This window comes from Trachurus trachurus (genome assembly GCF_905171665.1).
Source record: "Trachurus trachurus genome assembly, chromosome: 16".
Classification (NCBI taxonomy): Eukaryota; Metazoa; Chordata; class Actinopteri; order Carangiformes; family Carangidae; genus Trachurus; species Trachurus trachurus.
In genome coordinates this window covers 33,889,119-33,914,206 of record NC_139902.1, presented here as the reverse complement: position 1 = coordinate 33,914,206, position 25,088 = coordinate 33,889,119, and the positions used below count along the sequence as shown (strand labels likewise).

At 46.4% G+C, this 25,088-nt stretch overlaps 1 protein-coding gene across 1 annotated transcript; it reads right to left on the bottom strand.

The window, feature by feature from the left end:
- Positions 1 to 691: 691 nt before the first annotated feature.
- dcst2 (DC-STAMP domain containing 2) lies at positions 692 to 25,045 on the bottom strand (the record flags this gene model as incomplete). Its single annotated transcript, XM_083990399.1, has 15 exons — positions 692 to 902; positions 2,109 to 2,214; positions 2,920 to 3,044; positions 3,344 to 3,465; positions 6,483 to 6,583; positions 10,629 to 10,796; positions 13,076 to 13,240; positions 16,572 to 16,729; positions 17,308 to 17,521; positions 19,293 to 19,358; positions 19,531 to 19,728; positions 21,150 to 21,251; positions 21,410 to 21,580; positions 22,526 to 22,791; positions 24,951 to 25,045. 15 exons carry the CDS (start codon positions 25,043 to 25,045, stop codon positions 692 to 694), a joined length of 2,268 nt encoding a protein of 755 aa, XP_083846525.1.
- Positions 25,046 to 25,088: the final 43 nt, after the last annotated feature.

Below are 25,088 nucleotides of genomic sequence, written 5' to 3'. Positions count from 1 at the left end.
TGAGCAGCTGGATGAAGTTCAGCTTCCACAGGCTTCCTCTCCTCAACCTGGACTCACTAAAGCTCCGGCTAGTTGAGATAAAAATGGACCCGAATGCCGAAGCAGAATGATTATTATCAGAATGAGCCGCGCTGTGTGGCGCTCAGAGATGACATCATCCAGGTCAGAGGTCAGTAGGTCAACCTACAGACCCCGGATGTTGATAACAGCTAACCCCGGACTCAGAGGGGAATAGCACTAGCCTATCACAACTAAATATTGGTGAAATGAAGGAGTTTCTCTGCAGATAATGTGTTATTTAGAGGCTGCATTCTGCTGCCCTGTAGACTCCATTATACGGATATACGCACCGCTCCACTGGGGCTAATTTCGTCAAAACAACTCCAAATGACAACAAAGTTATCTGGGGGAGGAAATGACCGTAGTTTATGATCCAGGTTGTTAAAAACAGTAATTATCCTTTAAGTTTAAGTTCTAAACGACTTTGTCTGAGTGTTTATTTAATTAAACAGACGGTTCGTTAACATAACAGCTTCCTCCTGTCGGACCGGTTCATCACGTCTGATATTTACTCTGTTACCGCCCGGTCCTCTCTCCTCGTCGCCATGGAAACACGTCTTTAACAAACCGATGACTCAGCAGAAAAACAGAAACAAAACAAAACTCTAAACTCAGGTTGGACTTTTCAACTTTAATGACAGAGAGAAGCTGCGACACGCGGCTCTGAACGCTCCTCGTCCTGGTGGACGACGACCGCGGCGAGGGCGTTGTCATGGTGACCGCAGCTGGTCACTATGGAGCCGGTGGAGCGGAAGGAGTCGCCGCTGCTGTCGGACTCGTCTGACCCGGGTCGGTCCTGGTCCTGGTCCTGGTCCATGTCTGCTTCACTGGCATCAGACAGGCTGGGAAAACAGAGCGTCTGGTGCTTTAAAGGGATAGTTCAACATTTAGTCAAATTGGCCCATTGCCATAATCCCTATAGTCATAGCAGTAGGTTTGTTACCTTTAATCGTCGGTGCAAGCTGTTTTTAGAACGGCGGAGCAGAGCCGTGAGCTGCTCAGAGCTACGCTACGGAGGCTCATTATGGGATTTCTTCGTTTCCCTTCATCAAACTCATCAAATACACAATCCAACAACTCCACAACGCTCTGGTGGACAAGTTGTGAGCTGCACATTCACCACGCTATGAGATAATAACACAATGTTACCACACAGAGTTGTTTTAGAGGGAAATACAGAGACTGTTGATGAAAAACTGTCCCTGAAGGCAACGTGCATCAGCGGTTTTGCATGAATTTCCCTCTAAAACAACTCTGTCTGGTAACGTTGTGTTATTCAATCAATCAATCAATCAACTTTATAGTACATTTAAAAAACCACAGGGGAAGCCAAAGTGCTTTACATTAGGACATAAAAGATTAAGATAAAAGACATAAGCACATAAACACAAAATCACTTTAAAAAACAAACAAATGGACCAGCTCACTGCAGGTGCTTTTTTAGGGAGTGACATGTAAAAAATTAAAATTAAGGTGAGTTAAAAGCACGGGAGTAAAAGTGTGTTTTTAAAAGAGATTTAAAAACAGGAAGCGAGGAGGCCTGTCTAACATTCAGGGGTAGCTCATTCCAGAGCTTGGGTGCAGCAGCGGCAAATGCTCTGTCACCTCTGAGCTTCAGCCTTGTTTTGGGGACTGTCAGCAACAGCTGGTCGGCTGATCTTAGTGATCGGGGTGGGCAGTAAGGCTGAAGCAAATTGGTTAGATAGGGTGGAGCAAGGTTGTTTATGCTTTTAAAAACAAATAACAAAAGCTTAAAATTGATTCAGTAATACACAGGGAGCCAGTGTAGGGACGCCAGGATGTTATTATCTCATAGTGTGGTGAATGTGCAGCTCACAACTTGTCCAACAGAGCGTTGTGGAGTTGTTGGATTGTGTATTTGATGAGTTTGATGAGGGAAACCAAGAAATCCCATAATGAGCCTCCGTAGCGTAGCTCTGAGCAGCTCACGGCTCTGCTCCGCCGTTCTAAAAATAGCTTGCACCGACAATTAAAGGTAACGAACCTACCTGCCCTCATGACAGGAAGTGATGATGTCATTTACTCACAGCTCCTCCTCCTCCTCGCCGCCACTGTCGTCCTGGAAGGTCGAAGGTCGCACACACACCACACAGGTGTTTCCCAGCCGGAGGAAACATGGCCGACAGTAGAGGCCTGAAGAGGGAGAGGAGCTGCAGTTACAGTCTGTTATCTGACTTCAGCTGAGTCAACAACACTTAGAGCTGCAGGACACTCCCTGAACACACACACACACACACACACACACACACACACACACACACACACACACACACACACACACACACACACACACACACACTGTAACACAACACACCCCTCTCTTCTCTACATGTGAATGTTGTGCACATTCTATATTTTCCTAACTGTAGACAAACACTAATGTTTCTTTAAACCTGCTCACCTGACTGAACTAGAGGTAGTTAACCTTTCTATGATAGATAGATAGATAGATAGATAGATAGATAGATAGATAGATAGATAGATAGATAGATAGATAGATAGATAGATGATAGATAGTTGTTGTTGCTACGCGGGATTCTGATTGGCTAACGTGGGCTTGAGCTTCTCGTTACACTGCCACCTACAGGTTTGGCATGGGTTAATGTAGCCTAAACGAAAACTTTTCTGAAAATGGACTGGTGTGCACACAGAGGGTGAAATGTCCGTTCATGAAAATAGCCGGACACGTGTAAACGTAGTCTCAGTGTCTCCCTTTGTCTTTGTCTGATCGCCGTTGTTTCTTCCCCACGGCCCCGTGAGCCAGTGTTTCCCCTTCTAGTTTTATGAGTGAATTAAACTCTTTTGTGTCACAGAACCTGTGTTTGAGTCTGCAGGTACCTGGACACGGTGGGAGGTGACAGGTGACTCTGTCCTCCTCCGACCTCACGTCCTCTCCACAGGACAGACAGGACAGCGGGGGGGACAGACCCAGCAGCCGGGACAGGTGACCTCCTCCAGGTAACCTGGCAACACACACACACACACACACACACACACACACACACACACACACACACACACACACACACACACACACACACACACACACACACACACACACACACAGTGTTCCCATGGTAACCTGCTTCGTAGTGATGACGTCATTCATTCTGTTTCATTAAAGATCGTTACAGCTCTATAAGGATGAGTGTTCGACTATGTATGTATGATGTGCCCTGACACTGTAATTGTTGAAAGAAAACTTGAATAAAAAAAAAAAGTTACAAAAAAAAAAAAGATCGTTACAGCTCCATGTTTGTACCTCAGCAGGAGGCTCCGCCCTCGTCCTCCTCCTCCTCCTCCTGCTCCTCCTGACTTCCTCAGAGCCTCCCTCTCCGTCCTCCTCTGGTCCAGGATCTGCCGACGGAGGAACTGGATCCTCTCCTGAAGAACAGGACACTGGTGATGTCACAGAGTCATGTGACCGTTCAGCCAAAGATCCTCTAACTGGTCTCCTAAAGGGGGCGGAGCCACGGCCTGTTGGTCTCCTAAAGGGGGCGGAGTCACGGTCTGTTGGTCTCCTAAAGGGGGCGGAGTCACGGCCTGTTGGTCTCCTAAAGGGGGCGGAGTCACGGTCTGCTGGTCTCCTAAAGGGGGCGGAGTCACGGTCTGATATTCTCCTAAAGGGGGCGGAGTCACGGTCTGCTGGTCTCCTAAAGGGGGCGGAGTCATGGTCTGCTGGTCTCCTAAAGGGGGCGGAGTCACGGTCTACTGTCTCCTAAAGGGGGCGGAGTCACGGTCTGTTGGGCTCCTAAAGGGGGCGGAGTCATGGTCTGCTGGTCTCCTAAAGGGGGTGGAGTCGCGGTCCGCTGGTCTCCTAAAGGGGGCGGAGTCGCGGTCTGTTGGTCTCCTAAAGGGGGCGGAGTCACGGTCTGCTGGTCTCCTAAAGGGGGCGGAGTCGCAGTCTGCTGGTCTCCTAAAGGGGGCGGAGTCACTGTCTGCTGCTGGTCTCCTAAAGGGGGCGGAGTCACGGTCTTCTAGTCTCCTAAAGGGGGCGGAGTCCCGGTCTGCTGGTCTCCTAAAGGGGGCGGAGTCATGGTTTGCTGGTCTCCTAAAGGGGGCGGAGTCCCGGTCTGCTGGTCTCCTAAAGGGGGCGGATTCCCGGTCTGCTGGTCTCCTAAAGGGGGCGGAGTCGCGGTCTGCTGGTCTCCTAAAGGGGGCGGAGTCACTTTCTGTTGGTCTTCTAGAGGGGGCGGAGTCATGGTTTGCTGGTCTCCTAAAGGGGGCGGAGTCCCGGTCTGCTGGTCTCCTAAAGGGGGCGGAGTTACGGTCTGCCGGTCTCCTAAAGGGGGCGGAGTCGCGGTCTGCTGGTCTCCTAAAAGGGGCGGAGTCACTTTCTGTTGGTCTTCTAGAGGGGGCGGAGTCATGGTCTGCTGGTCTCCTAAAGGGGGCGGAGTCGCGGTCTGCTGGTCTCCTAAAGGGGGCGGAGTCACTGTCTGCTGCTGGTCTCCTAAAGGGGGCGGAGTCCCGGTCTGCTGGTCTCCTAAAGGGGGCGGAGTCATGGTTTGCTGGTCTCCTAAAGGGGGCGGAGTCCCGGTCTGCTGGTCTCCTAAAGGGGGCGGAGTTACGGTCTGCCGGTCTCCTAAAGGGGGCGGAGTCACGGTCTTCTAGTCTCCTAAAGGGGGCGGAGTCCCGGTCTGTTGGTCTCCTAAAGGGGGCGGAGTTACGGTCTGCCGGTCTCCTAAAGGGGGCGGAGTCGCGGTCTGCTGGTCTCCTAAAGGGGGCGGAGTTACGGTCTGCCGGTCTCCTAAAGGGGGCGGAGTCGCGGTCTGCTGGTCTCCTAAAGGGGGCGGAGTCACTTTCTGTTGGTCTTCTAGAGGGGGCGGAGTCATGGTTTGCTGGTCTCCTAAAGGGGGCGGAGTCACGGTCTGTTGGTCTCCTAAAGGGGGCGGAGTCGCGGTCTGCTGGTCTCCTAAAGGGGGCGGAGTCACGGTCTTCTAGTCTCCTAAAGGGGGCGGAGTCATGGTCTGCTGGTCTCCTAAAGGGGGCGGAGTCACGGTCTGCTGGTCTCCTAAAGGGGGCGGAGTCACGGTCTTCTAGTCTCCTAAAGGGGGCGGAGTCACGGTCTGCTGGTCTCCTAAAGGGGGCGGAGTCACGGTCTGATAGTCTCCTAAAGGGGGCGGAGTCACGGTCTGCTGGTCTCCTAAAGGAGGCGGAGTCACGGTCTTCTAGTCTCCTAAAGGGGGCGGAGTTACGGTCCGCTGGTCTTCTAAAGGGGGCGGAGTTACGGTCCGCTGGTTTCCTAAAGGGGGCGGAGTCACGATCTGCTGGTCTTCTAAAGGGGGCGGAGTTACGGTCCGCTGGTTTCCTAAAGGGGGCGGAGTCATGGTCTCCTAAAGGGGGCGGAGTCACGGTCTGCCGGTCTCCTAAAGGGTAAAGGGGGCGGAGTCACGGTCTGCCGGTCTCCTAAAGGGGGCGGAGTCACGGTCTCCTGGTCTCCTAAAGGGGGCGGAGTCACGGTCTCCTGGTCTCCTAAAGGGAGGCGGAGTCACGGTCTGCTGGTCTCCTAAAGGGAGGCGGAGTCACGGTCTAGTGGTGGCGGAGTCTCAGTGGTTCAGGTCTAGGTGGTCCAGGTCTAGGTGGTTCAGGTCTCAGTGGTTCAGGTCTAGGTGGTCCAGGTCTAGGTGGTTCAGGTCTAGGTGGTTCAGGTCTGGACCTGCCTTCTCCCCCTCATTCCTCAGATTCCTGTCATGTCTGAGTCTGGTGACCAGCTGGTTTTGCTCTCACCTGTCAGTCAGAGTGTAGGGAGAAGGGGGCGGGGCTACACCGGGAGGGGGCGTGGCCAACAGGTAGACCAGCTCCATAGGCCTGTCTTGTTTTTATTGATTTGTGGGTCAATGACATGATGCAACCCAGTGTCAAGTGGTGTAACCAGTATTTTTTCATAAACATTTGACTATATACAGGAAAATAAGTTAGCCTTTACAATGCAACTTTTACATCATTTGTCACATTATTTAGAATAAATACCTAAACCTAACCTAAAAGTGGTGTTTTTAGGATCAGTATTACCAAATTAATGAAAATTTGAATACAGAAATACAAAAAATCTATTTTAATTTAATGTTTTCAGAAGAAAGTATATTTTAAGTAGTAAGTAAGTAGTTTTTAGTACACTTAAATCCACTGTAGGTGGATAAAATATGTATTTATCATTCTTTTGTGGTTATACCATTTAACATTTGTCTGATTTTTGTTAAAAAATGGTTCAAATTTCAATTCAAATGACATTAAACCAACATGAATACAAAATGTACATTTTAACACATCTGATGCATGTTTTTAAGACAATTTTTAAAGATATTTCTGAATTGCGCCTCTTGCCAACCCGTATTTGTCACCGACCCTTATTATTGATTATTGAATAATTGGTCATGGTGTGTGTGTGTGTGTGTGTGTACCGTCTCTCTCTCCGGGTGGTGAGCAGCACACACCAGTCGTCTGCAGCGTTGGATCAGTCCTCCGCTCACAGAGACCAGCAGAGCCAGACCCAGCAGGAACCCTGCAGCACCACGGACAGAACATAGTTCAGCTATAAATCACATTTTCACCTCACTAAATCCCTGTTTAGACTAATCTGATGTTTGTAAAGTTTATAAAACAAATTATTGGACAAACATTACTATTTCTGTGTGCACGTTTTTGCATTTAGTCATGATTTCCTAGATTAGCTGGGCTAGCCGTTAGCCGTTAGCCGTTAGTGGTGTCTTTAATTACTCAACTCAATTAACGGTCCACGTAATAATGTTTTTTTCTCCAGCAGATATCTGAGTTCCAACATGACTGAGCTAACTGGAGTAGTTTCATGTCGTGTCCCACAACGGGAGGGTTTTAACAGCTGACGTCCTGGTGTTAGCTTAGCCACTGCCGTTAGCTGTCCCTGCTAGCTTCATTGTTCATTAATGGGCTCCGGACTAATTTCTCTGACCTGGAAAGGAACAATGCGGAAGCTGGAGTAAGTCCGAATTTTTAGTTAATTTAATTGTAAAGCGAATTTTAAAATTTAAATGATGGTTTAAATGATGGACGTTACTTGCGACCACAGATTCCCATAGATTCTTGAACAAAACACTTCTATCCACCTTTTTCCGAACGTCAAAAACGTAGCCTGTTTTGCTGGTTTTGCTCTTCCGGTGGAATTTTATGTTTACGTTTCCATGGTTTGGGTAGTCGCGGTAAATGCATGGATTTTATTTTATTTTTTTCAATGAAAATCTGTAAAACGCATGGATCATCACAGCAGCTTTTAACAGTGGATATCACACAAATAACTTTAACTTAACTTTAACTTAATAACTTAATTTTATAACATGCTTTTGTTTTTATTTATTGTATTTTTTTGTACCAGGGAACATCTATGTATGGGACAGCGGATGGAAATTAGCCTGTGGCTACAATCCGGCTTGTTTACGATTTTGTTTCGTTCATGAACTTGCACTGTCCCACTTTAAATAAATTGAATTGAATTGAAATTGACATCCGTGTTAAAGGACAATTCCAGGCGAATTCAACTCTGGGGTGTATTTACCTATCATTTTAGGTCTAAAAGAATGAATCTGAAGAATTTCAGTTTAATTGCTCCTGTTTAGCGGTAGTTGCATCTGTCCCCGCATCCCCACGGCAGCAATGAATGGGAGTGGATGTAAGTTCCGCTGTTTAGGCTGTTTCCAGCCCTCAAAGCCGCAATTTTTTTCCACAGACAGCGTCAGATGGAGACTCAAACATGCACCGAGAAGTTTATTTACTTCAAGCAAGCCGGCATGTTTGTAAAACTAGATCTAATTCAAAGTCTCCCGGAGTCTCGCGCGAGACCCAGTTGCAGTGCGCGGTGCATTCGGGCACAGTGGGAAAAGCTACCGTTTGTGTCATAAACACAGGAATATCAACTCTTGACTTGCTTCAAGTAAAAAAAACTTCTCGGCGCATGTTTGAGTCTCCACCTGACGCTGTCTGTGGAAAAAAATGTACACTTCAAGCAAGTAAAGAGTTGATATTCCTGTGTTTATGACACAAGCGGGAGCTCCTACTGTGCCTGAATACACCAGCACTGCAACTGGGTCTCGCGCGAGACTCCGGGAGACTTTGAATTAGATCTAGTTTTACAAACATGTCAGCTTGCTTTAAGTAAATAAACTTCTCGGTGCATGTTTGAGTCTCCATCTGACGCTGTCTGTTGCTTTGAGGGATGGAAACAGCCTAAACAGCGGAACTTACATCCACTCCCATTCATTGCTGCCGTGGCGATGCGGGGACAGATGCAACTACTGTAAAACAGGAGCAATTAAACTGAAAATCTTCAGATTCATTCTTTTAGACCTAAAATGATATGAAAATACACCCCCGAGTTGAATTGGCCTGGAATTGTCCTTTAAAAGCCAGCGTTAATAGATCCATGCGTTTACCGCAACTATGACAACGACTGAAAACCATGGAAACGGAAACGTACAATTCCACCAAACCGGCAAAACCGGCTTCCGGGTTTGACCAAAGATGACGTTCGGAAACTTGTGGATATGTCCAGACGCTACTTCACCTTCAGAAGACTACTGACTGTTAGACCAGGGAACATTCAAGGAATTCAGGGTTTAATTCAGGGTTTACTGGAGGACGTTATTGACATACATGGTTTGACCCCCCCCCCCCCCCTGTGAATGGGTCGAGGCCTCAAGGGCCTTTCACACCGAACGCGGCAGGCGGCGGAAGGCGGCAGAAGGCGGCAGCAAACCCATTCATTGTGTATGTGCTACCGCGGCGCACAGGAGAACGGCTCTGCGCTGAGCTGAGCGGCACGCAAGGATGGCGCATGCCGCGGCGGTGCGCTGCGCCCAAATTAAAAAATGTTTAATCCGGGCGCAGCGCGCTGTGACGACATCTCGGCGCGTCCAATAGGAGAGGATGTAGTGGAGTCTGAAACAAAGTCAGCCGCTTGCAGAGTGAAAACAAACGGCCAGATGTTAGGGTTAGTTAGACGTTCAGTTAAAGTGACGGATGCATGAAGTGAGTTGTCATCCTCCTGAGGATCAGACCAACTCTCTCTAACAGGCTGTTAAACTGCTCCCTGCTCAGCCTGACGCTAAAGTTCACCTGGAAGCGGTCGTTTTGTAGCTCCTGGCGAACATATCTTTGCATATACCCCCCCCCAAATCCTGTCTTGCAACCTGCGCCATATGTGTGAGCGCTGCCGCCCTGCTCTGCGCTGTACCTCGCGGTGGGCGCAGCGCATACCGCGTTCAGTGTGAAAGGCCCTTCAGACAGGAAGTGTTTGTCATTCTTCTGCTTCTTCTGTGTTTTTTACAGCTCTGTCATCGCTGTCTCTCAGCTGTCAATCAAAACCTGTTCAGACCTGAACGACACTGAGCTCTGACCCCCTCCCCCATAAGACACATTCCTGACCCCCCCCCCCCCGCTCCAGGCGACTGTACGTCTTCATCTCCTCCTCAGGTTTCAGTTCAGAGTCACATGGATCAATAGAGCCGATCAGCTGATCAACCTGTTGTAGCGCTACACTGATCAATAAATAGATTATCTGTAATAAAAATCAACTCTGTGTTTATTATGGATAAATCAATATTTAACTTCTACTACCTCGTGTCAACGAGCTGGTGTTTGTCAATGGAGGTCAAAGGTCACTGATGACATCAACACTTTGATGTTTGGTTGATTGATTGATTGATGTATCCACTTTAAAACTTTTTGAGACATTTTACCATTTCTTTCTAGGAATGTTTAAACTTTTTTTAGAAAAATTTTACCACTTTTTTCAAAATTTTTAAAAAAGTTTCTTTTGTAAGAAACGTTATCACTTTTTTTCAAATCTTTTTTTTTTATTTTTTTATTTTTTGAGAAATTTTTCAATTTTTTTTAGAACTTTTTTTAAAAACTTTTTTGGGATAAATTTCACAATTTTTTTCTAGAAAATGTGTAACTTTATTTTTAATTTTTTCCATTTTACAACTTTATTCTAGAATTTTTGAAAAACTTTTTTGATATATTTTACCAGTTTTATTTTATTTTTTTAATTTTGAAAAACTTTTTTGGGGAAATTTTTTTAATTTTTTTCTCGAAAACTTTAAACTTTTTTTTTGAGAAATGTTATCACTTTTTTTTTTTTTTTCCAGAAATCAGCGTCTTCTTGCTGTAAATGTGGATGAAGCAGCAGCAGCTGATTTACACTGATCGCCTGTTGATCAACCGATGTGTTGATCGGGTATTGATTTTGTCAATTTGTCAATTTGTAATTTAATTAATTTTTTTCCCTTTTTCATTATGTAAACAGTTTTTTTTATTTTTTTATTAATTCAGTATCTTTCACTTTTCTATGTTAATTTATTTTTCTTTTTTCCCTTGTTTTTCTTTCTTTTTTGTTTTTTATGTTGTGAATGTCTGTGTTGTCTTCTTACTCTGAAGACCACCACTGTTGTTGAGGTATTTCAATAAGCCTTCTTTGGCTTCTACCTCTCCTGCACAACGTTTAATTTGACTATTTTCATTGTTTATGCAGGTTATATAATGTGCAAATAAAAGACTAAACTAAACTTAAACCTCACCCAGCAGGAAGCAGGTGGCGAGCGGCGGCGGCGACGGCGCCTTCAGACACTTCCTGCTGATCACCGTGATGTTTCCTCGCTGCAGGACGTTGAACGACGCCACCAGGTCTCTGAAGATGTCCGAGGCCAGGCCCGAGCCGTTCACCTGCATCGCCACGGTGACCGGGGCTGACGGACGGACAGGGGGAGAGGGCGTTACCACGGTTACCGATAGGGATGGGCATTTAGAATCATTTTCTAACCGAGTCTCCTGACCTGGTGTTACCCGGGTTACCGAATACTGTAATAAAAAAATAGAGCAGGGTATCCGCGGGGTCTTGAAAAGTATTAAAAGGTGATAAATCAATTTTGGGAAAATTAAGACCCTTAAAAAGTATTAAAAAGTCTTTTCACGACTTTATAAAGTCTTAAATTTTGAAGGTATTTTTTTCTGAATTAGCTGTCCAAGAGTTTGAGTCCTAAAAAACATTGTAAAAGTGTGTGAATTTATTCATTTTATGCAATGTGTTGTTTTGTTTTTTTGCCTTTGATTTATTATCCTGCAGCCTATTGTGAATTCTGTTGTATCACAGTGGTCTATAGTCTTTATCACAAACTAGAACTGTTAAGTTAAAAGTGTCACTGATGTAAATGGTTACAGCTTGAAGCGGCGGTGAGGTGTTGAAAAATATTGAGAAGGTTTTGAAAAAGTCTTAAAAAGGTTTTAGAATTAACTTCAAGATTCCTGTATTCACCCTGTAGAATGAGGTCATGTATAAAAGCTCTCTGTCCGTCAGACAGTCACATCACTGACACACAGCGTCGTCAGACTAAACATCAGCTGGAGAATCAGAGTAGAGATGGAGTTGAAGATGCACATACGGGGCAGATGAGCATCTTTATGCTGCTGCGCCTCGGAGGAGAAAACTGTTTTATCTTTTTTAAATCATTAGCGGTTAGGGTTGCAAAGGGGCGGAAAATTTCCAGTAAATTTTCAGAAACTTTCCATGGGAAGTTAAGATGGGGAATTTTGGAAATATTCTAAATTGAAAACTTTCCATGGGAATTGTTGGGAATTTATGGGAATTAACTGTTGTCCTTCCAATCTGTTCACTTCCTCCATCCTTCCTTCTTTCCTTCCTTTCTCCCTTCCTTCTTTCCACAATCCTTTTTCCCTTGCTTCTTTTCTTCCTTCCCTTCATCCTTACTTCTTCCTTCTTTTTTGACCCAATCTGTTCCCTCCCTCCATCTATCTATCTTTCCTTCCTTCTTTCCTCCCATCATTCACTTTGTCTGTCCTTCCTTCCTTCCTTCCTTCCTTCTTTCCTTCCTTCCTTCCTTCCTTCCTTCCTTCCTTCCTTCCTTCCTTCCTTCCTTCCTTCCTTCCTTCCTTCCTTTTATTTATTTATTCCCATATATTCCCATATTACCATGGAAAGTTTCCAACTTTGAAAATTCCTGGAATTTTTCAACCCTATTAGCGGTGCTTATTTATTAGTCCACACTACATGTTGGTGCCTTCGGTCCTCTCTGCCTCGCATCGTCTCAGAAAATAACTGGGAAGGTTTCAGAATGTTTGTAAACTGAAAGCAGCTGATTTTCTAACAGACTTGATGACACCTGTCGTCGCCAAGGGAACCACCACAGATTATTGTAAAAGGTTTGAAAGTCCGAGGCTCGATCCAAAAACACTTTTACACAGCAAACAGCTTTTACACTCTGTTGCTCACCCTGAGGTTTCTCCTGGTTTTCCCTGTTAAAGGGTTTTCCATGGAGTTTTTCCTCAGTGGATGTGAGGGTCTAAGGACAGAGGATGTTGTTATGATGGGATGTAAAGCCCTTTGAGACAAACTGGTGGTAAAAACGGGCTATACAGATAAAATTGCCTTGCCTTGCCAAAAATCCCATTGCTTGATCCGAAACTGTTTAACACGACAAAAAGCTGAACCACGGCATGATGATGTAGTTTGATCCAACACTAGACTGTTGCTCTAACGTGACGTTTCTTTAAATCCTAGGTTAACCGGATAATAAATTCATAACCGAATAGCAGATTGCCTACTCGGTTACCCGGGTAACCTAGTGGGAACTACGACGGTATGTGATCGTCTTCCAACCTCTGACTTTAATTCTTGATGAATGAAAACATGAGTCTGTCTTGCACCGGTCAAAGAATTTCACGGTGCGGAGGCTCATAAATGTAGAGTGGAAACACTTCGCTTTAACAAAACTCCTCATTGTCCCTTTAATTGCTGCATCATTTAGGCAAGTGAACAATTAATTACAGTAGTAGTCCAGGCGGGAAAAGATGAGGGTGTGGATGAGCTGTTCCAGTATGTTTCTGGGGAGAGTTGGTTTGACTTTGGCGATGTTTCTAATTTGTATGTAGGAGAAGAATTTGTAAGAAGAAGAAGGAGGAGGAGGAGGAGAAGGAGAAGAAGGAGAAGAAGGAGGAGGAGTCTCGTCACCTCTCGCCACCACGTCCTCCGTCACCTGCTGCATCACCTGGTCCAGCGTCCAGAACACCAGGAAGTCCAGCGCCACCAGCAGAGCGCCCGTCACCAGGTAGCGGAGCACCGAGGCCACGCCCACCACCGCCGCTCGCCGCTCTCTGCCCGACATCCGCAGAGACACTGAGGTGGGGGGGGAGGACAGACCAATCAGGAACCAGCTCAGTGTTAAAGGATACTTACCGTTTTTTTACAATCTGGACCTTATTTCTAGCATAAAATCCGATCATTTCCTCCCCCAGATAACTTTGGTGTCATTCCAAGTGGTTGTGATGAAATGAGCTCCAGCCGAGAGGCGCGTATATCTGTATAATGGAGTCTACAGGGCAGCAGAATGCAGCCTCTAAATAACACATTATCTGCAGAGAAACTCCTTCATTTCACCAATATTTAGTTGTGATAGGCTAGTGCTATTCCCCTCTGAGTCCGGGGTTAGCTGTTATCAAAGTCCTTCTAGGCAAGTCAGGCCACTCGGCGGCCATATTGGCGACGCTTCGAAAAGCCCAAGAAGACCAGACGCCTATCTAATTGAATGGGACCATGGCCAAACCCACTCTTTAACATTATCGCAGGACAGAAAAAAACATATATGCATGCTCGTCAGTGACATGGGATGCAAATAAACACAAAAAAACATAGACTTTACCGTAGAAATGATGTTTAAAACGCTATTTTCCACAGGGGACAACTCCACTGCGCATGTGCGCGGATTTACGACACCGCCGTTACTGTACGGCTGTAACGGCTAAATCCGTGATCTAGCAGCAGCCCCGAGCATAGCTACACCGTGACCGGTCTGCCCCGCTCTACCTGGAGACATATCGGCTTGAGTCTGGAGATTTTTGCTAAAAAAATAAACGCTAGACTTACATGAAATCTGTCTTAATCATCACCTATGGGCTCCTAGTTCTGTGTGTGGTGACTGTGTCTGCTCCCCCCTCCCACCCGCTCCCCCGAGCCCCACTAACGTTAGCTGTCTCAGATGCTATCGAATGCTAGCATGGATGTATTAGTGCTAGCATGTCGTCTCAGCAGCAGCAGTCAGTTAAAAATAAATAAATACAGTCCGAGTGAACCGCTGGAGCCACGGACTGATTACCGACCATCACTAACAACTAAAGCCTCGACCGGTAACAAGTATGAGGGGCGTTCGTTGTGCTGAGCTAGCTCGATGCTAACTTCGACTAGCGGTAGCGTTAGCTTCCGCCGCTAGCTTCGGTTAGCATCCGCCGCTAACAGCCGCTTCTCAGCTCACAACAAGCCTCTCGTACTCGGTACAATAAAACGAGAGGCTCTCGTTAATGGTGATGGTGTCTATCGGTCCACGGCTCCAGTGCTTCACCCGGACTGTGTGTGTGTTTTTTTTTTTGGAGTGGACTGCTGCTGCTGCTGCTGCTGCTGCTGCTGCTGCTGCTGCTATCATGGACAGGAGGCTAACGCCCCCAGGGGAAGGGGCCCAGTTTGAATGTTAGGTTAAAAAATGAAACGAACAAAACTATACATTCAAAAGTTAAATTAAAGAAAAGGTAGACTGATTGGTTAATTGTAAAACACTTATTGATGTGAATGTGGTGAATTCTGTATACGTAGCGAGGTAGCTCTTTCGTTCAGCAGCACACACCTGAAGCTTCACTTTTCATTAAGACCAACCAATGTGGCTGCCAAATTAACAAGCCGGCAGTAAACCTCTAAAGCCGTTTTCCCACTAAAATTAGCGGGTCGACGCGGGTTTTTTAAACGCGGGTCGACCCGCTAACAATCGGCATTTGGCCCCTTTCCCATTGACCAAAATGAGCCGAGTCTGCCCCCCCGCTGAGGGACCAGACAGAGCATAAACCAGTCGCCCCGCTCTCATCCGCGGTGCAAGAGACACACACAGTCATGCCACAGCCGCCCGCCGCGGAGTGTCCGTCCGCTGAGGCAGACTCTCTGGCTGGCTGACCTGGAGCACCAGGACCGCGGAGGACAGAGAGTCTGCTGCGGCCGGATGACGGACGTCCGCGGCACAACACGTCAGTTAAACAGACTGTCGCCATGACAACACAACACGTCAGTTAAACAGACTGTCGCCATGACAACACAACACGTCAGTTAAACAGACTGTCGCTTCTTTTCTTTTCTTTTTTTCTATCGTTTTTGGTCAGTGTTCTCTGATGTTTTGATCCCAGTCTCGGATGAGAGCAGAGCGGAGCAGAGCTTTGTTTTGGTACGTGATATGAGACGCGACCGGCGCGATGACGTAGCGTCACGTAACGTTCAGTGTCATCACGTAAATTAGCGGGTTGACGCGGGTCTGGCGTTCCCACTGCAAGCCGTTCGGAGCCGAGCCGATTAAAGGCGATTTTAACCCGCGTCGCTTGCCGAGTCGTTTGACCCGCGTCGACGCGGGTCGACGTGGCTCGGTGCGCCTTTCCCACTGCCACCAAAAGCCGATTGTTAGCGGGTTTAAACGGGTTTTTTGGCCAGTGGGAAAGGGGTATAAAACTCCGCGGGTAATTAAACAGCTTTCCTCCAGGATGAGGAGCCGCTCCCGGTCGCCGGTGTCTCTGCACTTTTCCGAAAACCTTAGAGTAAATTCAACCTGACCACATACAGTACACACTGTGCTATAGCCGTGTTGTTGATGCCACCAGTAGGTTTGTCTGTCGTAAATCTACTTGTGCGCATGCGCTGGTGCAACAACATGATTGGCCTAGTTCAGCTCTGGCAAAGCAGGTGATTGGCTGCTGGTGAAAAGGGGCGGGACATGCGCCATCTTTGGCGTCGCAGCTTTCCCCATTCAAAACGGGCAGAGTGGTCTGTCTCCTCATATTATAACATCTCTGCTGTTATCAACATCCGGGGTCTGTAGGTTGACCTACTGACCTCTGACCTGGATGATGTCATCTCTGAGCTTGTTGCTGCCGCTAATGCTACGGTTCGTTTCTGTGTGTTTCTGACTTGTCAGAACAAAATGAGCAGCTGGATGAAGTTCAGCTTCCACAGGCTTCCTCTCCTCAACCTGGACTCACTAAAGCTCCGGCTAGTTGAGATAAAAATGGACCCGAATGCCGAAGCAGAATGATTATTATCAGAATGAGCTCAGAGATGACATCATCCAGGTCAGAGGTCAGTAGGTCAACCTACAGACCCCGGATGTTGATAACAGCTAACCCCGGACTCAGAGGGGAATAGCACTAGCCTATCAGAACTAAATATTGGTGAAATGAAGGAGTTTCTCTGCAGATAATGTGTTATTTAGAGGCTGCATTCTGCTGCCCTGTAGACTCCATTATACGGATATACGCGCCTCTCGGCTGGAGCTCATTTCATCACAACCACTTGGAATGACACTAAAGTTATCTGGGGGAGGAGATGATCGGAGTTTATGATAGAAATAAGGTCCAGATTGTAAAAAACGGTAATTATCCTTTAAGCCCCTCCCTCCCTCCCTCCCTCCCTCAGCTGGACTGACGTGGAGTGATGTAGGTCTTGGCCTCGCTGCGTGTGATTGGCAGGATCGAAGCTCCGCCCCCTGAGGCCGCCCGGCGGTCCAGCTCCTCAAACTGAGACGTGATGTAGATGTTGTCAAAGTCCAGGTCCCGGAGATACCGCCGCCGGTACCGCATCGCCCTGCACACACACACACAATTTATTCACACAACTGGGACAAAACATGTTCATCTACATTGGTGCATTTAGCATCAAATTAAACACAAATGCTAAATGTCAAGGCCGTTACCTACACAACATCAACACACAAGACTTTAAAACCTTCCCCCTAATGCCCTCAGGGCGGCGCTATCATGCCCCCCTGAGGAAGTCCAACCGTTACTCGAATTCCTTTATCCCCTCAGTTATTCGGCTGATGACTGCCAATTTTAATGAGTAGGTTTTGTGTTTTGTCTGTGATTTATTTATTTATTTATCATATTTATACATTCCTTCCATGCTGGAATATTTGGCATATTTGCACATGTACAAGAATTACTGCTGGTTGGTTGTTGAATGTGCTGTGCTTTCTGTTTATCTTTTATCTTTATCGAACTGGGAGCTGTAAACTGAATTGCCCGTAAGGGATAAATAAAGTTTTCTGAACTGAACTGACTGAATATTTGTGTATTTCTGGTGTCTGTGGTCGATATAAGATATTTGAACTCTTCCGCTACACCAAGACTCTCTCCATTGGCTGATAAGAGAGAGAAACTTACCTGAGGTAGGAGCAGGCGAGCAGCAGCAGTCCTCCGTACCGTAGCGGAGAGCTGAGCGCGGCGACCAGCTGCAGGTCTGACGACACCTCCTCCATGATGTCATGACTCGTCTGCTGCAGCGAGACGCTGCTATTGGCCGACAGGTCGAAGCTCACCGAGGCCGACAGGTTGAACTCAAACTCACTCTTCAGCCGCTCGAACGCCGCCACGGTGGCTGAGGAGGGACACACGGACGGACGGAGAGAAAGAAAGACAGTCAGCCGTTAGATCTAGGGCTGACCCAAAAAATTTGAAGCTTTGAAGCTTCGTTCGTTGCCATGCCGGTAATCGAACCAGCCTGATTTTGGAGATATGCAGTGTTTGTTTGCCATTACTTTCATTATTTCCGCTCGCCCAGATTGAATGAGGCTTTCATCAGGCCACCCAAAACACATAAATTGGGATATCAGAAAAAGAAAGAGCGGAAAGAAAAAGAAAGAAGGCAGAATTAGGGGAAGCAACTGTTAAAGGGATAGTTCAACATTTTGGCAAATTGGCCCAATGCCATAATCCCTAGAGTAGATTTGTTACCTCTAATTGTCGGTGCAAGCTATTTTTAAATTGGCGGAGATATGATATGAGATAATAACAGAACGTTATGAGTTGTTTTCGAGGTAAATGCAAAGCCAGTATAGTGCCAAAAAAGAGATTGCTTGCCGAAAAACTGCACCCGATGGAAACACGCTCTGGCGGCTTTGTATAAATTTACGTCAAAAACAACTCTGCGCTTCGTGCACTGGCATGGACAGAGATAGGGGCCCACTGACATTACAAGTGCATGGGGCCCAGAATTTGGTGCTACGCCCCTGCTCATGAAGCCTCATGAAGCCTTGAAGCTTTCCATCCATCCAAATGGTTTGAAAGAAAAGGTTCATTTCTCAGGCTTCATGTGCACACAACCCCCCCTGCTGGTCAAAACCTTCACTGTCATTTCATATAGTATGTGACGGCCTCTTTGCTGGATGGGAATTATCACCGTCAAGAATAAAAATAGAAACACCTTACTTTGAATTTGTGCGGTTCACTCATTCATTTATCTAACATTATTTTGATGACAGTTTTTCTCAGTTGGTTCGGCTCATTTCTCAAAACAGAAATCACATTCTCAAAACTCTCAGATCATTTTGTAAAACAGTGTTACAGTTCAGCATAACTCCATAGATCACTGGCAAAAGCTCATCTCTCCCTCAAAACACTTCACTCATGTGTCAAAACTAAACTTCCTTCTCATATAAATAGTCAGTTTACCCAGAATGCATCGTCCCTTTGGCATCGTGTCACTGCAGGTCAACATGTTTAGATGTTTTATCTCTATGGCAGAGGAGCATTGAAATGTCCCTCATGTCGTCCTCTCAGTCTGAGCCCAGTGCTTCATTCACAGTCGTTACTGGATTAGTTGTTGTTTTTTTGTCTAGCTAACAGAATACAATTGTGTATAAAACTGAAAAATAAATACATAAAAAACAGTATTTTAGGGTAAGAGTAGCCTGCAAATGTACTGAGTACTAGGGCTGGGACGATCAGCTTTTCTACCGATTCGATTCTTCTACGATTTTTTGGATGGCGATTCAATTTAAATTGTGATTCTACGATATTGCCGATTTTCTTGATTTTTAGTCTTTAGCATTTTTAACATTTATCTGCACACAAATACTGTAGGAGCCTATAAATTAACATACTATATTATAAAGTGAACTTAAACCCTTTTCAAAACCTGTACTCTCTGTATATAAAAAAGGCGAACAAATGCACATTTCACAATATTTAAAACATTTTTTTTTTATCTATTTTTTAAATAAAAAATCCATTTAAAAATCGTCAAAAAAGATATCGCGATATTTATGTGAATCAATTTTTTCTCCCGCCCCTACTGTTTGGTATAGAAGGCTATTTAATATAAACAGTCAAACAACGTGACACGTGACCAAGTGAACGGTTTAACTCACGAGCTGCCAGATGTTTCCTCAGCTGTTGGGCGATGTAGGACGGGATGACGCAGAAGAGCTCCGCCGCTGCAACACATACACACACACACACACACACACACACACACACACACACACACACACACACACACACACACACACACACACACACACACACAAATCAATCCAGTAATTAATCGTGTCAATCGTCTCTAATCGAGGTGAAAGCGGTGCGGTGTCGGTGGGTCAGTGAACGCACCGCGGGCCAGCTGGCAGAGCGGCAGGAAGCCGTCGATGATGTCACACAGGAAGTGGAAGTCGGGCCCCAGCAGCTCGGAGCAGTCGGCGCGGGCGTCGGCGAACACGGCGCGGCACTTCCTGTACGGAGAGCCCAGCTTGGCGTTGCACACGTCACCGATGTCCACCAGGAAGTGGAGCACGTTCCTCAGGGTGCGAGCTGCAGCAGAGGGGTCAGAGGTCAGAGGTCAGAGATCATGCTGGAGTAGTTGTGTTTCCATTAACACCTAGAAACGCACAAAACACCTTTTCTAATTTACACTGATCAGATCTGATCCCGTCGGTCACTGTTTCTGCTTCATCACAGGTTTTCACTAAATAAAAACGATATTTCTGAAATTTCGAAAAAAAAAAAAAGGTTCAGTTGTTATTACAGGTGTTTATGTGAATGAGCCGTAACTCTCTCTTTCCATATTTGTAGACAAACTTGTTCTGTCTCTCATCATGTGCTCAAAATATCAGAGAGACTTACAGAATTTGAATTATCAGCCTCTGAGTGCGGCCACGTCTGTCTCTGCTCCTCATTGACTCCAATACAAAGATTTTCTGAGAGAAGCAGAACGGACCGATGTTTTAAACTCGCAAGTGTCTCCAAAATATTTACTGTAGAGACACCAAAATCATATCAAATCATTCAGGAAGTCCTCACAGCACCGTTGATCTGTGTTTTGTTCTGATAGGAGTTACCGTTTTGTCAGAATAAGTCCAAATGTGAGACCAGTGCAGAGGCAGAAAATCGCTCTTTTTCTCCACGTTTAATATAATTTTTATATATATTTAAAAAAAAATCGATCTTTGGATGTACGAATCGATCTGTAGGAATTAAGATGAGAATCGATTTAAAATCGGTGGATCGATATTTTCAACCCAGCACTATAAACCGAGCCACGTCTCCGTTGTGTTGCTGTGGTAACGTATGTCCCGCCCCTTCTTGATTCTGATTGGTCAGTGCGGGGAAAAGTGACATTGACGAGCGCAGCGCTGTTCTAAATGTTGAACAGATTTCAACTCGAAGCGCTCTGAGCGCTGCGACAAAAAGAAGCAAGCGGAGTGCCGAGGGCGTTTTACCGCCGAGGACGCTGAACACTGTGAGCGCCGACTCAACAGGGTTTGAATGGAAAGTAGACGCTCAGAGCGCTGAAAACGCGTCTGGTGGACACGGCCCCTAATGAGTGTAGTTTTAGAGGAGCTGAGTTAATTGACAGGATATTTATTTACAAATGTAGCCACAGATGAAGACAAGATCGATCCTGTATGGAAAAAAGCGTTAAAAATCACAATAATCTAAGAATCGTGGAACCAGTAATCGAATCAAATCGTGAGGTAGCCTTGTTGGAAAATTCCTTTTTTACACAGTTTATGAGAGTTTTACGGCTTAGATTACGGCTCATTCACAAAAACACAGTTCAGAGGAAACACCTGGAAACAGTTTAAAGGTGTACAGAAATGGCCATTTATGATCCAGAGTGGGCTCAAATTCAGTTTTCTTTTCTGTACACCTTTAAACATGTCTGTGATGGAAACGTGGTGGTGAGTTCAAGTGTCTGTGGTGACGGTGGGACAGTAGAGTTTCTCACTCACCGACGTGTTGGACGCCGTCGCTCAGACTCTGCAGGAGGTCGTGGACTCGTCCGGCCACGGCCTGAGCGTTACTGCTCACCTGGCGCAGTGTGTCCAACACGGCTGCACACACACACACACACACACACACACACACACACACACACACACACACACACACACACACACACACACACACACAGAGACGCTCGTCAGCAGCTGTGTGTTCTGCTGTGGCGGTAGTGGTGAGTGAGTGAGTGGTGGTGGTGGGCGGGGCTTACAGAAAAGGGGCGTGGCCGCTCGCTGCATCAGCTCTTGCGTCTGATTGGCCGCCAGCTCGGCGCCGCACAGCAGACTGGCGGCTGCTCGCTCCGTGTTCTCCAGCGTGTTAGAGACCGGACCGGAGAGGAGCGCCGACACGAAGAGGAAGAGGAGGAAGCTCCTCCCACGGGCTGAGGAGGAGGAGGAGAGAGGAGGGGGGGGGGGGGGGGGGAGGAGGAGGAGAGAGGAGGAGGAGGAGAGAGGAGGAGGAGGAGAAGAGAGGAGGAGAAGGAGGAGGAGGAGGAGGAGGAGGAAGAGAGAGGAGGAGAGAGGAGGAGGAGGAGGAGGAAGAGGAGGAGGAGAGGATGGAGGAGGAGAGGAGGAGAGGGGAAGAGGGGGAGGAGGAGGAGGAGGAGGAGGAGAGGATGGAGGAGGAGAGGAGGAGAGAGGAGAGAGGAGGAGGAGGAGGAGGAGGGGGGGGAGGAGGAGGAGAAGATGATGAAGGAGAAGGGCTGTGATTGGTCGGTCTAGGCCACGCCTCCACCTACTGCAACACTCCAAAGCATGTGGTCTCACTACAGCAGTGTAACAGAGAGTAAGGACAGCATCGGTTCAATGGCAGCGCCTCCTGGTGGAGGAATATGGGTTTTGCAAAAGCGCCCAAGAACTGACATCTCTGCATTGTTGGTGAATGAGCAGTGTGGTGTTTTCAATAATTTAAGGACATTTATAGATCACCCACGTTAATAGCATCATTGAGGATCCTTTACAGATAAACATTAACACATAGGCCAGTAAAAAAAAACAGTTATCTAGCCTACATTAATGTTACAATCTACATTTTGTAATAAACAAATTATAAGTATAATTTGATATGACCAAGACACCTAAAAACAAAAACACGGCCGTTTTCATCAATTTACCAGCAAATGGGCAACACACATACATTGGAGTGAATGGGTTTTCTGGGCGCTTTTGCAATACCCATATCCTGCCACTAGGGGGCAAAACCCTTAAACCCTTAAACCCTTACCACGGGAGTCAATGGTGGTGTCCTTACTCTCTTTTCCAGTGCTCTAGGTCTCACTACATTTCCCATCATGCAGCTGGACAGACAGACAGACAGACAGACAGACCTGAGCAGAGCGATGGCATCATGACGGCGGCGTCGGCGCGGGCGGCGGCCGACAGCCCGAGGCCGAGCGCGGCGGCCGGCCCCAGCGCCAGCGTGCAGCGGACACAGAACCAGAGCGGCTGCCGCTGCACCAGCAGCAGCACGGCACCGTACGCCGCCGCCAGCAGCAGACCCAGCACGAATCCCAGCAGGCTCCTCCCACTCTCCCACAGCAGATGACCTACGACCTTCCTCCTCCACCCGCCGAGGCCGCGTCGTCCCCCAGACCTGGTGGAGGAACGAGACAGACAGATGTTACACATGCAGCAACTTCATAAACCACTAATTAATACTCTGTTTTATTGAACAGGTATCATAAAGAACCAACAAAAACACTATTTAATAATAAATCATTATTAAAAATATAGTTTAAAGGAAAGATAAATCAATAAATAAGTCAAAGGTGGGCGGAAAAAAGATAAAAAGCAAAGAGAACAACAACAAAGGAACTTAAATTTTTTGTAACTCAGTTCAGTTGCAGTAGAAAAGGAGCAAGCTTTAGCACATTTTTGTATCTGAATGAAAAAATCAAGGTAACCCTTTAATTTACAGCCCGTTAATTATGAGATAAAGTCAAGATATAACAATTAATTGCGTCGACGTCTAGAAAATAGAAATAACAGTCCATTTCACAGTAATGTTGAGAGATATCGCCAAGAAATAACGATTGATTCGTTGTGTAGAAACAGCCCAGAAATAAATATCGGTCAGTTCGGACTTGGTGCATGGAGAAAAAGGGGTCCGCCCGCTATTCAGACATCCCGCTATTCAGACATGTCTCTATTTAGACATCCCGCTATTATGACATCCCTCTATCTAGACATGCCGGTAGTCCGACACTTTTTGATACCGCTATTCCGACACGTCTTCGTCGTCTTTTTCTTTTTTACAGCTGCGATACCCAGGCGCGTCTCTCTCTCTCTTTTCTTTTCAGCATGTCTATCACTGGTTTAATGAGGGAGTGATGTTCTTAATCTCAACAACTCAACTATCAAGTCACAAACAAAACTGACACACATGATAAACAAACAGAACTATGCTGCAGTTTGTTTGTCAAGTTAACCTGTCACCTTCAGCACCACGGACAGCGCCGCGGATGAGCCGCGGAGAAGCTGCAGCTGTGAGCGTCTGGGCTCTGGGCTTAGGGCCTGGGGCCTCATTTATCAAAACTGTAAGTAAGCAGTGTAAAACTGCTGCTACTAAATGTTTTGCTTAGCCCTACGGCGAAAAGACACCCAAAATATTTACAGCTTTTTCAGATCTATCAAACTGTGCGTGCACAACTCTCCGCAATTTCTCTTTGATAAATCAAACTGGATCCAAGAATGGTGCGCAGTTGCGCACGTGAACACACCTCCGCCCCCTGAATGCCTACACAACCATGGTCAGCACGTGCATATTAATTAGCCATGTGCGCTCTGTGGAGCGACAACATAGTGAAAACAAAGTGACAACGAAGACAACGGGCGGAGGGCGGGGGAAAGAAAGCGAGATACATGGCATCGGGCAATAAATGCAGTCAGAAAAATGATCTTGCATTTTAACAAGCTATAATAAAAACAAAAACCTCCCAAATCTCAGCTGCCTGTGTGTTTTTAAACTGGGAGGGTTTGTTTTTTCTTCTCTAATAGGCCTATGTATTTGTGTAGCTATGAGAAACAGTGTCTCAGATGAAAAAATTAAATAAAATCAGAAGGACACGTCTGACTATAGGCTAAGGTAATCAATCAATGTCGGAAAAGCGGAATGTTTGAAAAATAGTAAAGTGCCGCTACTCCGACAATGAAAAAAAAAAAAGTCGGGACTCTTGAAAAATAATGTTAATGCCGCTATTCCGACAATTAGAAGTCAATGTCGGAATAGCAGCATGTAACCGATGTATTATGTATGTCACTGAGTTATTAAAGTTAAACAGGTAGCTAACCGTTAGCCCAGCTAATCTATGATAACCATGACTAATTACAAAAACGTGCACACAGAAATAGTAATGTTTGTCCAATCATTGGTTTTATAGACTTTACAAACATCAGATTAGTCTAAACGGTGATATAGTGACATGAAAAATGAGATATGTCTCATGCTGGTTTAGTGGTTGTAAACAACAAGGAGATTCGTAGGTGCAACTTGTCCTAAACCGGTAACGTTACAGAAGGTGATTCAGCTGTTTTAAAGTGATGTGGATGTTAAACTCAGATCGATGTTGAGAGCAGAGCAGCCTGCAGACAGCTGGGTGTTTCCAGGGCAACGGGCTGTTATCAAACATAAACATTCCGTTAGCCGTTAGCTTCTGTTAGCCGTTAGCTTCTGTTAGCCGTTAGCTTCTGTTAGCCGTTAGCTTCTGTTAGCCGTTAGCTCGGTGCTAGGTGTCACTAGCCTCCTTAACTTACCTGCGCAGGACTCCTCTCAAGGTGCGTCTGGCCCCGCCCCCTCCTCCTCCTCCTCCTCCCACCTGGACCGTGACGTCACTTTTCATCAGCTCCATCCCATCATTAGTAAAGACTAGTTTAGTCTCGCTCGCCAGACCA